The sequence below is a fragment of the Balaenoptera physalus genome (assembly GCF_965194825.1).
Source record: "Balaenoptera physalus genome assembly, chromosome: 15".
In the NCBI taxonomy this organism is placed as follows: Eukaryota; Metazoa; Chordata; class Mammalia; order Artiodactyla; family Balaenopteridae; genus Balaenoptera; species Balaenoptera physalus.
The window spans coordinates 10,959,530-10,975,897 of NC_138894.1; the positions used below are offsets into that span (position 1 = coordinate 10,959,530).

Sequence of the window (16,368 nt, forward strand, 5' to 3'; positions counted from 1 at the left end):
TGATTACTTTTTAATTTAGGGCCTAGTAAGTAGAATATTCATTCATAGTGCTTCACTAAAGAACTTTCGTTGCTTGCTTTTACGAAAAGCTGTTTGCTCCTGCCTGGATCATTGGAATCCTCTAGTTGGAAAAAGTGTGTTCTCTCTTCCTCTTGCTAAGGACAGTTTTGCTCCTCTTTGTAATCCCTGCAGCCATCCCCATAGACACCTGCCAAAAAAATCAGCTTTTGGGAGTAGGTGTGAAATCATCTAATTTGTTATCATCCAGAGTAGTAATAAGCAAAACTACTCTTGGGGGAAAATGAAATCATTGTTGGTGCTTGATCTTTCAGAAATTCTCCTTCATCTGCATGTAGCTTGAGCTTTCTGATTGGCCTTGTCAGACTGAGAGGCCTTTTTTCTCTGGCTGAATTTTTCCTTATCTGCTGTAAGCAGCATCAGGCACTGTTGATAGCTGCTTCTTGGAACTTTTCTTCCTTCGTTTCTGTGACTTCGTACTTCTTGGTTATCATCCTGCCCTGTTGTCCCCGTTGGCTGTCTTCCTTCTCATGCACATCTGGCCACCACCACACGCTGCACATGTCCAGAGCAGAATTCTCTGGCGCTACCTCTGGTTTCCCAGTTTTTATTATTGCCATGATTATTCTCTCTGCCACGTTGGTCTCGATTTTGACCGTTTACCGAGTGGCATCAGTGTCTGTTAACTTTCTTGGGCAGCTCTCCCACCGCCTCTGGCCTCCTGCCTGGGGCACTGCCCTAGGCCCTCACTTCCCAACTCTCTCCACTTCTCTAAAGTCCTGCAGTCCCCTCTCTGAATTTGCACTGTCTTTGTTACTCAGCTGTCATTCATTTTGACACGTAATCATATACTGCCTTGTTTAGCTCCTTAAATTGTTTTATGGGTGTCATTCTTCACCCAGACTGGAATTTCTATGGGGCAGAACATCTGTCAACATCTGCAATATGTATTGATACATAACAGGCATTCAGTTTTTTTTTAACATCTTTATTGGAGTATAATTGCTTTACAATGGTGTGTTAGTTTCTGCTGTATAACAAAGTGAATCAGTTATACATATACATATGTTCCCATATCTCTTCCCTCAGGCATTCAGTTTTAAACAGAGCGTTGCCTAGAATGACCTTATCCTCCCCTTCTCATATCTGAAACCTGGATTGAGAATCCAGAGTACAGGTAAAACTCTGAACTTGGATGCAGGTATTAGCAATTCTGCTACAGTAAGACATAGGGTGACACTACTTTTTTCTTCCCTACATGTTGCTTTCTCTTGTAACTAAAATGAGTAACATATACTTATCTAAACCATCACTTTTGTTACTTTTAGATTTTAATACTTCAAGTCCTCATAAAACCTCAATTTATAGATCATGAAGCAAGCACAGAGAAATTAAGTTATATTCCCAAGGTAACAGAGCTGGTAGGTAGTTGAGCTAGGATTCCCTTGCAAGCCGTCTCTCCCTAGAGTCAAGCTGTTTAATCCTGAATGAGTACTTAAGGTAGAAGATTCTGTTGTGTACCAGCTGGATAAAGAACAGTCCTGCCAGTTCCTGCAAAACCAATGTGTTAAGTGTTCAAGTGAGGTGAATTTTTTTTTGTTTTAAACAACCGTAAACATCTATATCACTTTCTATTAACTTCTTAACCATTAAAATGATCACAGGCCACATCTGGATCGTGTACGTTCTTAAAAGGAAACCAGGGAAACTCATGAATGGATGATCCATGGAATTTGGTATTTGGTATTTGGATCCAGGTATTTGGTATTAGAAGCCACTAACTCGACTCTTAGTTCTTCATGATTTAGGTACCTGGTATATTGCTTAGGTTAAAATTACACTGCATTCTGTGAATTCATGTACTTCTTAGTTCTAGATTGGTGTGACAAGTTAGTCTAGACATTTGGAATAGTCTCAGAAACTGGCCCTGTATTCAGAGGAAATGGAGATATCCAAAGGCTTTTAGTGGCATCAGCTTTTGACAGTGGTGAAATCTCTTTCAGACTTCTGTGAGAAGTCTAGGAGCTCCAGATGTTCATTTCTGGTGTTTTGTTCATTCTCGTGAAGGTGTTTTTGGATTAGGTGGTCATTATCATCCGTAGTAGATCAGTTTTTCTTTCATTCCTTTGTGATTGCTTTAGAAAGATTTTTAGAAAACTATAACTCTTGATTCATTTTGTTGAATATAGCACTTAGGGCAAAGGTCTGAAAAATGTCTAAGGTCTAAGAAGATCCTTGACATGGTCTGTCATGATAGAGCGTCAGACCCATTTTATTTATTTATTTATTTCTATATATAATTGCGGTAAAAAACAAAACACATAAAATTTACCATCTTAACCATTTTTTTTGGCTGCGTGGCATGTGGGATCCTAGTTCCCCAACCAGGGATCGAACCCATGCCCCCTGCATTGGGAGCGTGGAGTCTTAACCACTGGACAGCCAGGAAGTCCCTGCATCTTAACCATTTTTAAGTGTATAGTTCAGTAATGTCAAGTATATTCACATTGTTGGGCAATGGGTCTCAAGAACTTCTTCATCTTGCAAAACTGATACTCTCTACCCATTAAACAGCAACTCCCCATTTTTCTCTTCCACCCAGCCTCTGGAAGCCACTATTCTACTTTCTGTTTTTTGTGAATTTGATTCCTTTAGATACGTTATATCAGTGGAATCATGCAGGATTTAACTTTTTGTGACTGGCTTAGTTCACTTAGCATATCGTCCTCAAAGTTCATCATGTCGTAGCATGTGATGGAACATCTTTCCTTTTTAAGGCTGAATAATCTGTTGTGTATATATATGTCACATATATATAATTATATATATGATATATATATTTATAAAATATATATTTATATAATGATATATATTTATAAAATGATATATATATTTATATAATGATACATATATACACATATATATCATTTTCCCATTTTGTTTATCCATTTATCCACCAATGGACATTTGGGTTGCTTCCACTTCTTGGCTATTGAGGATAATACTGCTGTGAACATGGGTGGGCAAATGTCTCTTTGAGATCTTGCTCTTAATTCTTTTAGGTATATACCCAGAAGTGGGATTGCTGGATCATATAGTAGTTCTATTTTTAATTTGTTGAGCAAGTGCCATACTGTTTTCCATTGCAGCTGCACCATTTTACAGTTCCACCAACAGTGCACAAAGATTTAGTTTCTTCACATCCTCGCCAACACTTGTTATTGCTTTCTTTTTTTTTTTTAATAGTGGCCATCCTAATATATGTGAGGTGATATCTCATTGTGGTTTTGATTTGCATTTCAGTAATAATTAGTGATATTGAGCATCTTTTCTTTTTTTTTTTTTAGACTTATTTATTTTATTTAATTATTTTTGGCTGTGTTGGGTCTTCATTGCTGCGCGAGGGCTTCCTCTAGTTGCGGCAAGCAGGGGCTACTCTTCCTTGCAGTGCATGGGCTTCTCATTGCAGTGGCTTCTCTTGTTGCAGAGCATGGGTTCTAGGCGTGTGGGCTTCAGTAGTTGTGGCACACGGGCTCAGTAGTTGTGGCTCATGGGCCCTAGAGCACAGGCTCAGTAGTTGCAGTGCATGGGTTTAGTTGCTCCATAGCATGTGGGATCCTCCTGGACCAGGGCTTGAACCCATGTCCCCTGCATTGGCAGGCAGACTCCCAACCACTGCGCCACCAGGGAAGTCCCGAGCATCTTCTCTTATGCTTGTTGGCCATTTGTATATCTTTTTTGGAGAAAAAAGGGTTATTTTTGTTGTTGAGTTGTAGTAGTTCTTTATATATTCTGGATATTAACCCCTTATCAGATAAATGATTTGCAAGTGTTTTCTCCCATTTTGTAGGTTGCCTTTTAGGATTGTATTCTTTGATTCACAGAAGTTTTTAAGTCTCATGTAGTCTATTTGTCTATTTTTGCATTTGTTGCCTGTGCTCTTAATGTCATATCCAAGAAAACATTGCCAAATCCAACGTCATGAAGCCTTTCCCTGTAGTATTTTCTTCTAGGAGTTTTACAGTTTGGGGTCTTACATTTTGATATTCATTGTGAGTTACTTTTTGTATATGATGTAAGATAAGGGTCCAAATTCATTCTTTTGCACGTGGATGTCCAGTTTTCCCAGCACCATATGTTGAAGAGACTGTCCTTTCCCCATTCAGTTGTCTTGGAACCCTTGTATAAAGATCATGTGACGATGTACATGGGAGTTTATTTCTGGGCTCTCTATTCTATTCCATTGGTCTATTAATCTCTCTTTATACTAGTACCACACTGTTTTGATTACTCTAGCTTTGTTATTTGTTTTGAAATCAGGAAGTGTGAGACCTCAACCTTTGTTCTTTTCTTTCAGGATTGGCTATTGGGTTCCCTTGATATTCCATATGGATTTTTTTTTTTAACCTCTTTATTGGAGTATAATTGCTTTACAATGGTGTGTTAGTTTCTGCTTTATAACAAAGTGAATCAGCTATACGTATACCTATATCGCCATATCTCCTCCCTCTTGCATCTCCCTCCCACCCTCCCTATCCCACTCCTATAGGTGGTCACAGAGCACTGAGCTGATCTCCCTGTGCTATGTGGCTGCTTCCCACTAGCTGTCTGTTTTACATTTGGTAGTGTATATATGTCCATGCCACTCTCTCACTTCGTCCCAGCTTACCCCTACCCCTCCCCGTGTCCTCAAGTCCATTCTCTACGTCTGCGTCTTTATTCCTGTCCTGCCCCTAGGTTCTTCAGAACCTCTTTTTTTTTTTTTAGATTCCATATATATGTGTTAGCATACGGTATTTGTTTTTCTCTTTCTGACTTACTTCACTCTGTATGACAGACTCTAGGTCCATCCATCTCACTACAAATAACTCCATTTTGTTTCTCTTTATGGCTGAGTAATATTTCATTGTGTATATGTGCCACATCTTCTTTATCCATTCATCTGTTGATGGACACTTAGGTTGCTTCCATGTCCTGGCTATTGTAAATAGAGCTGCAGTGAACATAGTGGTACATGACTCTTTTTGAATTATGGTTTTCTCAGGGTCCATATGGATTTTAGGATGGATTTTTCTATTTATGCAAAAAATGCTATTGTGGTTTTGATAGGTTTTGCATTGAACCTGTAGATTGTCTTGGGTCATATTGATATCTTAACAATATTACATCTTGCAGTCCATGAACATGGGATGTCTTTCCACTTATGTGTGTCTTATTCATTTTATTTCAGCAGTGTTTTGTAGCTTTCAGTGTACAAGTCTTTCACCTCCTTGGTTATTAGATTTATTCCTAGATGTTTTGTTCTTTTTTGATGCTATTGTAAATCACACCTGCATTGTATGACTAAGGGCTGTGAACTAGTTTTTGATAAAAGAAACATGGTCTGCTTTTGAAACAACAAATTCTGCAAGCTTAAGGTAGTTCCTTAGATTACTTGCCTATAAAATGAAATGTATTTTAAGCCTCTTAAGTTCTAACAGTTTGTGACTATTTTCTTAATCAGTTTTGATTATAAAATGTGACAGTCTAAGTTTGGTTCTTAAGAACTATTTTTTTTTTCCTATGTGGTTATAGTATACATTTGAATCAAAACATGTGCTAATAAAAACCTATCTCAGCAGTAAATTTGAGAAATAGCCTAAGCCAACTCTACTGGTACAAATTAATTAGCGTTTGCATTCATGGTATGGCACAGGCCCTACTTAGATTTTATTTGGAGGGGAATGAGTAAATTGGAAGCAGAAGATTTTCCTAGGGAATTGTTTCTGGTACAAAGTTGCTTTCTAAGACTTAACTGTACTTATAAAGAGCTTTGAAATAAGGTTCAAATTTGTCATTCTCAAGTTTTACTTGGTGTCTAAGCAGTGTCTAAGAGAGGGCGGTGTGCTTTTCTAACTGGATCACTTTTAAAAAGTGCTTCCATGAATTTGTGATATGGGCTCATGTGAAGTATTGCTTCTTGATTTGCAAATGGATAATAGAGTAGTGGTTAGCACTATCAAGAGGTAATGTCTCTTTTCGGGGCTAGTTCAGCAGTAGTTATGTTTCACAGGTAAGGGAGTTATTTCATATTTAGTTTACCTCGCTGTACTGGGGGCCTCTCTTGGGTTATGGCTGGACTCAAAAATAGGTTACTGAGAATAGTGTTGACAAGAGAGGAAAGTAAGAAGGGAGCAGGCTGGCAATTAGATCTAATTTTATTGGAATCCTAGAGATTCTTGTAAATTGAAAATAATTTCTGAATATTGTCAGTTTCTTCCCAGCTGCATCTGGGTTTATTTATACTTGTATAGGATCTTGAGCTTCTGAAGGTTAAGGACTGGGTCTTATTCTTCCTGGACCTAGCATATTAAGGAGTTCAACACATTGAATTCTGTCTTGGTAGGAGAAGCAGTAAACCATAAAGATGGTCATAAAGATGAACCAGAATGAAGAAAAAGTATTTATGAAATGATAATATTTATACAAGTTTGATATTGTACCATTTCAGGAATATATTATGTAAGCAGTTATTGCCTATAATTGGTAATGCCTAGAATTACTTGATGATGCTTGCTAATGTTTATCAAGTTCTTTCTTTGTGTCAAGCACTGTGCTGATTGCTTTGCATGCCTTACCTCTTTTAATCCTCACATTAATGTTGTGCGGGGCCACAGTCCTTCTTCCTTCTTCTCCTAAATCTCTTTGTTCTTGGCTACAGTTCCTCTGTGGCTGTCAGTACTGCTGGGAGTTGCTTGTTTGTGAGAGTATAATAAAGGACTTTAATCTCCAATAAAATGAGACAGTGTAGTATATAATAATTCTTCTTGTGCATACAACTTAGAGGTCAGTTTGAGAAAACTTAATTTCACACAAAAAATTCATGTTGGTTGTAAAAATGAAACATTATAAAATATGGATGAGTAAATTGAGAAAAATTTCTGTAATCTATCAAGTAGAAAGAACCAACATCAGTCATCATCTCTCTTCCTTCTCCCCCATTTTTCTCCCCGCTACTCCCCATTTAAAAAATAGATATTGCCAAAATTGCCTTTGAAGTAAACTATCAATTCATGTATTTCAACAATACTGTGTGAGGGTGCCTGCTTTCCCACATTGGCTGTTATCCTTCTTTTAAGTCCTTGCCCACTTGGCAATAAAAGACATCCCTTTGTTTAATTGATTTTAAAAAATTGCTAGTGTTTCTTAGGCATGGTTTCATACCAGGTTGAGTGATGTAGTTAGGTGTAAGATGTATCTCAAGTTCAGAGAGAGGAGGGTTAGAGCTCCAGCTGGGGTACTAAGATCACATAACCTCGAGAAATTCTGGGTGACGCAAGGCAGTGTTCTATTTATGGACCTAAATCAAATTGTGCATCAACAAGGAAGGAATTCTGGGAACCACCATTCCACTGTGCATGGCAAGGAGATGGGGTAGGAAGAACATACCAAACTCACCCCGTGAGTTATCTAAGTTAATGAGAGAGACGTCCACAAGAGGTAGGAAGTTGAGAAGTAGAAATAGTGATTCAGAGTGTGGGTTTGGGCTCTGGCCATCTCCTGCTTTCTGGCGATGTGTCTGTAGGTAAGTAGCATTAACCACTGTCTGTCTCAGGTTCACTATCCATAGAGTAGGGGTAATAATAGCACCTCTGTCATGGAGTTATTGCAGAGATTTACCAAGGTCGTGGGTGTCAAGCCCTTAGCACAGTGCCTGGCACATTAAAAAAAAAAAAGAATTGCTGCTAAGACTGAACCGTTTTACACATTTGCTGGCTATTTGTATTTCTTTTGTGTTGTTTGATCACATCTTTGTCAATCTTTCTGTTGGTGTTTGAATTTTTCTTTTTGACTTAAATGAACACTTAATTAAAGATTTCATATTTTTCCAAGTTTCCATTTGCACTTTTATGTCTTACTTTTCTATTTATTATTATTATTTTAAAATGTATTGGCCAAATCTGTCACTGTTTTCTTTATAATAGAATTTTTATAACTGTAGTCATGAGAGATAGTATTCTGTTTTCTTGTAATGTCTTTGCTTTTGGTATTAGAGAAATACTGGCCTCATAGAAATAGTTGAGAGGTATTTTTTCCTTTTTAGTTTTTTGAAAGAGTCAGCATGGAATTGGTGTTATTTTCTCCATAATATGTGGTTACCAATCAAAGAATTACAGTTGAAACCATCTGGGCCTGGAATTTCTTTGTGGGTTTTTTTTTTTTTTTTTTTTTAGTTATAATCTCAGCTTTTAAGATACAGGGCTGTTTAGGTTATCTGTCTTTTTCTGAGTGGGCTTTGGTAATTAAAATCTTTCAAAGAATTTGTCTACTTCATTTAAGTCATTAGAGTTATTGAAAAAGTTGTACATAGTGTTCTCCTATTTCTTGAATATTTGTAGAATCTGTAGTAGTGACGCTTCTCTCATTCCTGATATTTATAACTTGTGTCTTTTCTAATTTTTCTTGATCTGGCTAAAGGTTTATCAATTTTAATATTCTTCTGGCAAACAGATTTCAGGTTTTTTTTTCTCCCTATTAATCTCTCTCTGTCTCTCTATTTCTGCTAAGATTTTTTATTATCTCCTTTCTTCTGCTTACTTCATTACTTCTAGTTTTTTAAGGTGGAAACTGAGATCTTTGATTTTGAGGCCTTTGGGGATTTACCAGGGATCTTTTTGTTATTGAGTTCTAACAATACATTGTTATGATTTTTGTTTAAACTGTCCTTTTGTTTAAACTGTCAATGATTTTTTAAAAAGATTTCCAAGAGATTTGCATACATATGTGTGTGAATATACATGTATATACATTTATTTATTTGTATATGTTTATATATATTTACATTTAGTTTATATCATTACTTATAGTTACCATTTCTAGTGATTTTCATTCTTTTGTATATTTCCACCTGGTATCATTTTCTTCTTGAAAGATTTCCTTTAACATTTCTTGAAGTGTGTATCTGCTAATAATGATTTATTTCATCTTTTATATGTCTGAAAATGTCTTTATTTTGCTTTTATTTTCAAAAGATATTTTTGCTGTGTATAGAATTATAGGTTGATATGTTTATTTCATATGTGAAGTGTCTACCTTCACTTTCTTCTTCCTTTCATTGTTTCCCACGAGAAGTTTGATGTCATCTTTATCTTTGTTCCTCTGTATGTAATATATCTCTGATGAATTTAAGATTTCTTTTTTGTCACTTGTTTTGAGCAATTTGATTTGATGTCACTTGGTATAGTTTTTTTTCCATGTTTCATGTTTGTTGAATTTCTTGATCTATGGATTTATAGTTTTCATTAAGTTTGGGAAATTTTCAGCTATTATTTCTTTGACTGTTTTTCCTATCCTCCTCTCCTCAAACCCAATTTGGGTACTCTGGGTATTCATGTATTAGGCAGCTTGAAATTGTTCCCACAGCTCACTGTACTACTTAGTTTTTGCATTTTTCATTGTGTTTTATTTTGGTTGTTATTGCTGTGCCTTCAAGTTCATCAGTCTTTTCTTTTGCAGTGTCTCATCTGCCATTAATCCCATCCAGTGTATTTTTCATCTTATACATTGTATCAATAGTTTTCATCTCTAAAAGTGTGATTTCAGTCTTTTTTATATCTTTTATTTCTCTACTTATTAACTTAACACATGGAACACATTTATAATACTTTTTAAATTGTTTTGTCAGCTGATTCTAACATCTGTGCCAGTTCTAGGTAGGTTTCAATTGATTATTCTCATAGTAGTTCATGTTTTCTTACCTCTTTGTGTGCTTGATGATCTTTAATTGGATGCCAGACATTTCAGATTTTACTTTGTTGGGTTTGTTGTTTTGGCTTCCGAAAAATACTCTTGAGCTTTGTTCTCAGATGCAGTTTAGTTAATTGGAAACAGTTTGATCTTTTTTGGGTCTTGCTTTTAAGATTTGTTAGGTGGGTCAGGAACAGGGCTCAGGCTCGGATCAGTTATTTTCCACAGCTGAGGCAAGACCTTCCTGAGTCCTCTATCCAAAAGCCCATGATGTGTGGGTTTTTCCAGCTTGACTGGTGGGAACAGGCACTGTAACTGGTTCTGTGAGTGCCCAGCACTGTTCCTTCTAATCCTTTTGGGTGGTTCTTTCCCACTTTAGGTACTGATCAGTACTTTGCTGAGTACGGTGACCCACTGTAGTTCTCTGTGCGGCTCTCTCCTTTATGATATTCCGTGCTATGAACTCTCACTGCCTTGGTTTTCTTGGACTCTCAGCTCTGTCTCATCAACTCAGAGAGTCCACCAGACTCTATCACAGTTTCCCCTCCCTGTGGCCTAGTAACTCAAGGCAGTGAGCCAATTGTAAGGCTCGCCTTGTTTGTTTCCCATCTCTTAGAGATTGTTTTCTTTGTTGACTGATATTTAGGATCTGAAAACTATCATTTCATGTATTTTGTCTGAGTGTTTGGTTGTTTCAGGTGGGAGGGTATGGTCCCTGTTACTCCTTCATGCCCAGAGGTAGAAGTCTAGACATCTATATCAGTTATTATTCTCCAGTATAGCCAATGTTGTTATTTTGAGGTGTTATTCCCAAACCTGTTGCTACAGAAAAAGTTTTGGTGATTTCAGATCAGATAGTGTGTTAGTATCCTGTTGCTGCCATAAGAAATAACCACAAGCTTGGTGGCTTAAAAGAACACTAATTAATTATCCTACAGTTCTGGAGATCAGAAGTCTGAAATGGATACCACAGGCTAAAATTAGGGTGTTGGTAGGGCCGTGTCCTTTATGGAGGCTCAAGGGGAGAAACTGTTTGCTTGACTTTTCAAGCTTCTTGAGAGGCTGCCACATGCCTTGGCTTCAGCCAAGTCCTTCTTATGCTGCCATCTCTCTGGTCCTCCCTTTTCTGCTTCCCTCTTACACTTTTACGGATATTGGGCCCACCCAGATAATCCAGAATAACCTTATTATCTTAAAGTCAGCTGATTGCAATCTTAATTCCATCTGCAACCTTAATTCCCTTTTGCTTTGTGACCTAACATACTCACAGGTTCCTGAAATTAGGACATTGACATCTAGTGGGTGGGGGAACGTCATTCTGCCTGCCAGAGATAGATGGCTTTCAGCATCCTTCTCATCTGCTGCACACGTTTTTCTTTCTCTTTATGGTGAAGAAAAATGATATACTAAGGATTTTCTTCCTAACCTACACACATTAAAAAAAATTATTAGAAACAGTGAAACTCTGTAAACCTACATTTTAAAAAATGTGTTGTATATAGCTTGTCTACCATACATAATATTTAGAGGTAGTTTATTTTAATTTCAGATACAATTCATATATTAATTTTTGTGGTTTACTTGCTCAACTTGTGAATTGAGAACTTTTCAGCCCGTCGTATCTGGCAATCTGTAAAAACTTCTCAAGTGTGTGAAGTATTGCCACAAATGTAATTTTAGGCAGGTGTCAACCTACCTTATATTTCAATATTTTTTTCTCTTAAAATCGTATAATAGTATCTCTGTCCCCACCTCCTACCCCCACACACTCTTATCACAGTTAACTTCTTGTGTTGTTGCTTTTTATCATGTATAACAGCCTCAACTGGCTGAACATCTGTTCCTCCACCTGGCTGGGTTCTGCCTAGGGTCTCGTGCCTGGTAAATAGACAAGGTGAAGGCTTTGCAGATGGATGACTTTTCTTCACATATTAGTTTATCATTTACTAGCTGTTTGTGTCCTGGGGACAAATTATTTAATTGTGGACTTTTCTCATCTATAAAATTGGAACACACGTGCTTAATAGAGTTGTTAGGCACTTTATATAGGTACTCAGATGTTAGTTTTTGATATCTTTACAGAGAAGACTTCCTACCTTCTTAAATTTTTTCTTTCTTCTTTTTCTAGGCTGTTTCCTCTGGCCTGTGTCTCTATTTTCATCTTCCCACCACTCCCCCCCAGGTAAAGAAACTGTGCCTGGAGCTTTTGTTTCTTGGATCAGTTCTTAATTCCCTCTTGCCCCTTACTGAGCAAGGAAAGCCCAAGGACAAGGGAAGCCCAAGGACACACCCCAGAGAGGTAGCCATTTCTTTAAGGTGTCGTGTTTTATTTGAATGATATATGCAAATTTTGCATTCCATTCCATGCTGAAAACAATTTTTCCTAAGTGAATATTCCTGGAAGATATTTCATGTTTCCTACTTCTTGTTCACAGCTGTCCATTCCTGGAAGTACTTTTTAACTGGCTACAGCAGCGCTATTAAAGTAGTTCTCAGTCAACAAAGAGAAAGGAATGGAATGTTGCCAGGGTCTTGGTTTGCAGCGGTAGACTAACCTGGACCCTCTCGCGTTCCTGCACAACTTAGCATTGGACAAGTTATGAAAGGCACTGAGTACAATTTAGAGAAGTGGACGATTCTCCATCCCTTACGGTAAGACCAGGCAGTCCACTGTTGCACGACAGATGCTTTGGAAGTGAAGGCACGTGGTGGCCACCAGCTACTCGTGGGAGAAGGGGTTTGGCTTTCAGTTTCATGGGTCTATTCCTGTAGATTCTTACTACGTCAGTTTCTTTTTTTCCTTTTTTTTTTTTAAATTTGAGCAGGTTGTATACAGTGATGTATGAGTAATTTTCGCCAGATGGGTATGTAGATATGTTTCTGAATCATTGTAGAATGAGTACTCCAAGACTTTGGAATATCTGTGCAGAAAGATACATTCAGAAATATCAGAGAAGGCCTGAAAGTGTCATTCATTAGGTTTTGAAAAGGAGATGTTTTCAAAAACGTAAGCTAGGCATTTGGGTGTCTGCAGACAGAGTTAGGGGAAGGAGGTCTGTGGAAAGAGGTGGATGGGTGGCAGAAAGACCTAAACAAGGTGAGCTTGGCCTGGGGCCTGGAAGAAACTAGTAATAAAGCAACATTGTCTGTCTAACCTCCCCACCACGCCACCTCCAGGGGGATGGTCTTAAGAGGTACAGGGTGATTTCTCTTCAGAACCTTTGTACAATTGCAAATAAAAGTCTTATTTAATTTATACATACTCAGTGGTCATAACACATCAACAGATTACACTTGATTGAGTTAAGTCAGCTAATTCACCAACATAAGTGTTGTCATTTCCTTTTTGTTCTGGTGGGAAGGCTGTGCCTTAGAAACTGGCTTGGGAGGTGAGCTCGGGAAGGGTCCCCTCCCCCTGATGACAGCTCTCTGTCTTCACCACACAAAGGCGAGTGGAAGCCGTTGGGAGTCACTCTTGCTTTGTGCAGGCTTCCCCCACAAGCACACGCCAGCACTGCTTGGCGAACTTTCTGATTTATGTTTTGGTCTGAACGTCTCCTTTCTGGGGTGGAACTCGTTCTCAGAGGCCTGTTTGCAGGGAGATAGGAGTGCCCACTGTTATCTGCATTGTGCATGAACACAGCACGTGCTCAGTACATCTTGACTCAGTTGGAAATTGAATCACACACTGAAGGCTGGTTCATGACCATCTCTGTGTTCACCTCAGAACTTCATGTTGATTTCTTAAAATGTTAATACTTAAAACGTTAAAACACCACATTGGTTTTCTTTTCTTTTTTTTTTTAAACATTGCCCTTACCTAGAAGTCACATCTCAGGTTCTTATTTGGCCACCAGACTAGGCTGAACACTGGCAAATTAATTCATTAATTTTGATGCAGTGGGTGCCATGTCCTAGGCTGGGTCTAGAAAGATAAAGACGCAGTTCTGGCCCTGCAGGACCCTCCAGCTTGGTGAGGTGAGCAGGACTGCAGACAGATGCTCATGTCACAGGTCACAAGTGCTTATCAGGATAGGCCAGTTACTGCGGGCAGGGCTCTCCAAGTGTACGCGTGAGGTGGGGGGACAGAGGACCTCAGCTGGGAACTGTGAGAAAAGACATTCACTGTGATCCAGTTTACACGTCTCTTACTGGGACCATTTCTTCCTTATAAGCAAAATGCTGGGCTTTGAATAAAGCTTTTGGGGTCCATAAATAAACACATTTTGAACTGACCTTGTGCTTAGAATAAGTAACTCATATTGGGGTCTTAGGCTTGACACTGTAGCTTTGTTACGATGTGTCTCAAAGAGGGAGTTTTATATTTCTTTTTCCTCCTCCCTGCCTCCCAACCTAAAAAAAGAAAAACCCTAAAAAATGATATAAGACATCTCAACAGGATGTTTCATGTGGGAAGACAGCATGGTTTGATAAAAAGAAAAGCAGTGAAGCGCTAGTACTTACTAGCCCTCTGACTTTGGTCAGGTTACTTACCCTGTTTTCTCTTAGATTAAATGGGAATAAAGGCACTTTATGGAGAGGTTGAGGAGATTAAACTTTTGGTTTGAGGGTGCTTGATAAATCTGTCTACCATCACCTTCCCTCCTCCAGTATCGACCCTCTTGAGAAATTCCCCATTGTAAGCTTTGGATTAGCGAGTATACAATCTTTAATGATAGGTAATTTGTTCATTACCTATTAAAATTCCTTATTTCCGTGTGGTCTTTATACTTTGATTTTTTATTCCCTTTTCCTTTCTGCCAGTTGGTTTGTACCAAGGAAAAGTAAATAGGTGGAACCTTTTCAAGGCTTCCTTCCTGTTGTCACACATGTGAACACATTTCCACACTGTCCCATCTTCAGCTACACTTCCCATTCCCTGTCAGTGTGCATCTTTCACGCAACCAGTGATCAGCGAGCCTGCCGCTGGGCTCTGAGAATATGTTTAGGAGTAAGACGTAATCATTCACTTCCAAGAATTTCTTGTTAGAGAGACAGGCATAAACAAATAATTATAGTGTATCAAGGTTGTGTGTGCAAGCGGAGGGACTTGGGTGGACTGTATAAAAAAGCCTGTGTTGTTCAGCCGTATATAGTGGAGAGAACATTACCAGTAAGGCTGTTTGGTCTGGTGGACGTAACCCAGGCTTACAGCGAGTCAGAACACCGCTCTGTAGTTCCATTCAACTCATCTTGCCACCTGTCTAACAAGTGTGCCCCTTAGTTGTTGTTTCAAGTGGCGGGCAGGTGTGGCTGAATTCAAACCTGTGAACACTCCTGGGAGAAGTCTGGTCACAGCAAGCTCCCGTCTTCCTGGTACGTGATCAGTCTTGTCATCTTGCCTGAGGAGCCTGGCTGCCTGTCTCGCGTAGAGACTAGACATACAGTTGACTTGGGAGTACCGCCGTGACTACTGTGACCTTGAGAGGGTTTTCCAGCCCTCACGCTTCGGCTTCCTGATCCGCTTTAATGGAGATGGTTGGAGTACCTCCCTTCTAGGGTTGGTGCGAGGACGGCGTCGGGTCATCTTGGCAGGCAGTAAGTGCTAGATGAGTGCTGGCTCTTGTTGATGTCGCACATTCATATTATGGACCAATCTGTATGACTTGTGTAATCCCAAGAGAGCCAGATTGCAGTTATGTTCAGCTGGACCAGACTGACTCCTTGGTCTGAAGATATTCCATGTATTCAGCTCAGCAAACATTTATTGAGGGCCAAGAAGTGTGTCGGACGCTGGCTTGGTCATTGAGGCCTCGGAGATGCATAAGAGGTAATTCCTATCCTCAGGTAGCTTATACTTTGCATTTGTAGCGTACTCTTTGCCAAAGTACTTTTAAGATCAGGACACTCAAAGAATCAGATTTTAAAAGTGGAACAAATGAGAAAATTAGAAAAGTGTTCTCTCTTTCAAGGGAAAATATCAAGTAGTTTAAGTAAAATTGTCCCTTCCAGACCTTATTAACCACCCCAGAAGGACTTCATCTGAGTTGGATGCCAGACACTATGCGGGTTTAACATCTGCTGAATTAATGTTGCATTGAGCAGAGAACCAGTCGGCTTCCTCTGAGGTTTACATGTTCAGTATATGCGTCAGCTCTAGTAATCAGATAGTTTGACCTACTATATATCCATGACAGAATTTTCTTTTATGACAAGGGAAGAAAAATATACCCCTGTCAACTTAATGATGACAGGTTAAATTAAAAGTTAAAGATGATAATCTTGCTTGTAAAGTTTTTCTTTAGTTTCTAGTTTCACTTTAAAAAATTGTTTTCTTTAGGTTCTGCTGTCTCGCCGTTTACAGAATTTACCTTACATGACTATTCTTTCTCTGCCCAATTAGATTTTTAGATCTAGTTAAAAGAGCCACACCAGGAAACTTGGCTAATGCCACCTTTTCTACCTTTATGTGCATTTCAGAATTATATTTAAATCATTTCTCCATGAGCAGACTAAAGAAGGATAGAAGCGAGCTTTCAAAGGTAGCCAAGTTACAATCTAAATTCATTGGAGAGTTTCTTCAGATTTCCGGAAGCAGTAATTTGCATTGCACTAGGAACTATGTAAACAGTCTGTGCTGTTCGTGTGATAAGATGAGCTGGTGCCCGGTCATAGGGCTTGTCA

At 38.7% G+C, this 16,368-nt stretch overlaps 1 protein-coding gene across 4 annotated transcripts in view; it reads left to right on the forward strand.

The window, feature by feature from the left end:
• The window catches only part of TMEM131 (transmembrane protein 131), a 220,321-nt gene that overhangs the window by 33,520 nt on the left and 170,433 nt on the right, over positions 1-16,368 (forward strand). The window contains exon 3 of one of the 4 annotated variants that reach the window (XM_082427225.1): positions 11,873-11,926. The exons of 1 other annotated variant lie outside the window; for it this stretch is intronic. In XM_082427225.1, coding sequence (XP_082283351.1) covers positions 11,873-11,926 — 54 coding nt within the window. Of the gene's footprint in view, positions 1-7,357; positions 7,583-11,872; positions 11,927-16,368 lie in introns of those variants that run through there. 2 more of the 4 variants (XM_082427228.1, XM_082427227.1) reach the window with 2 other exon arrangements.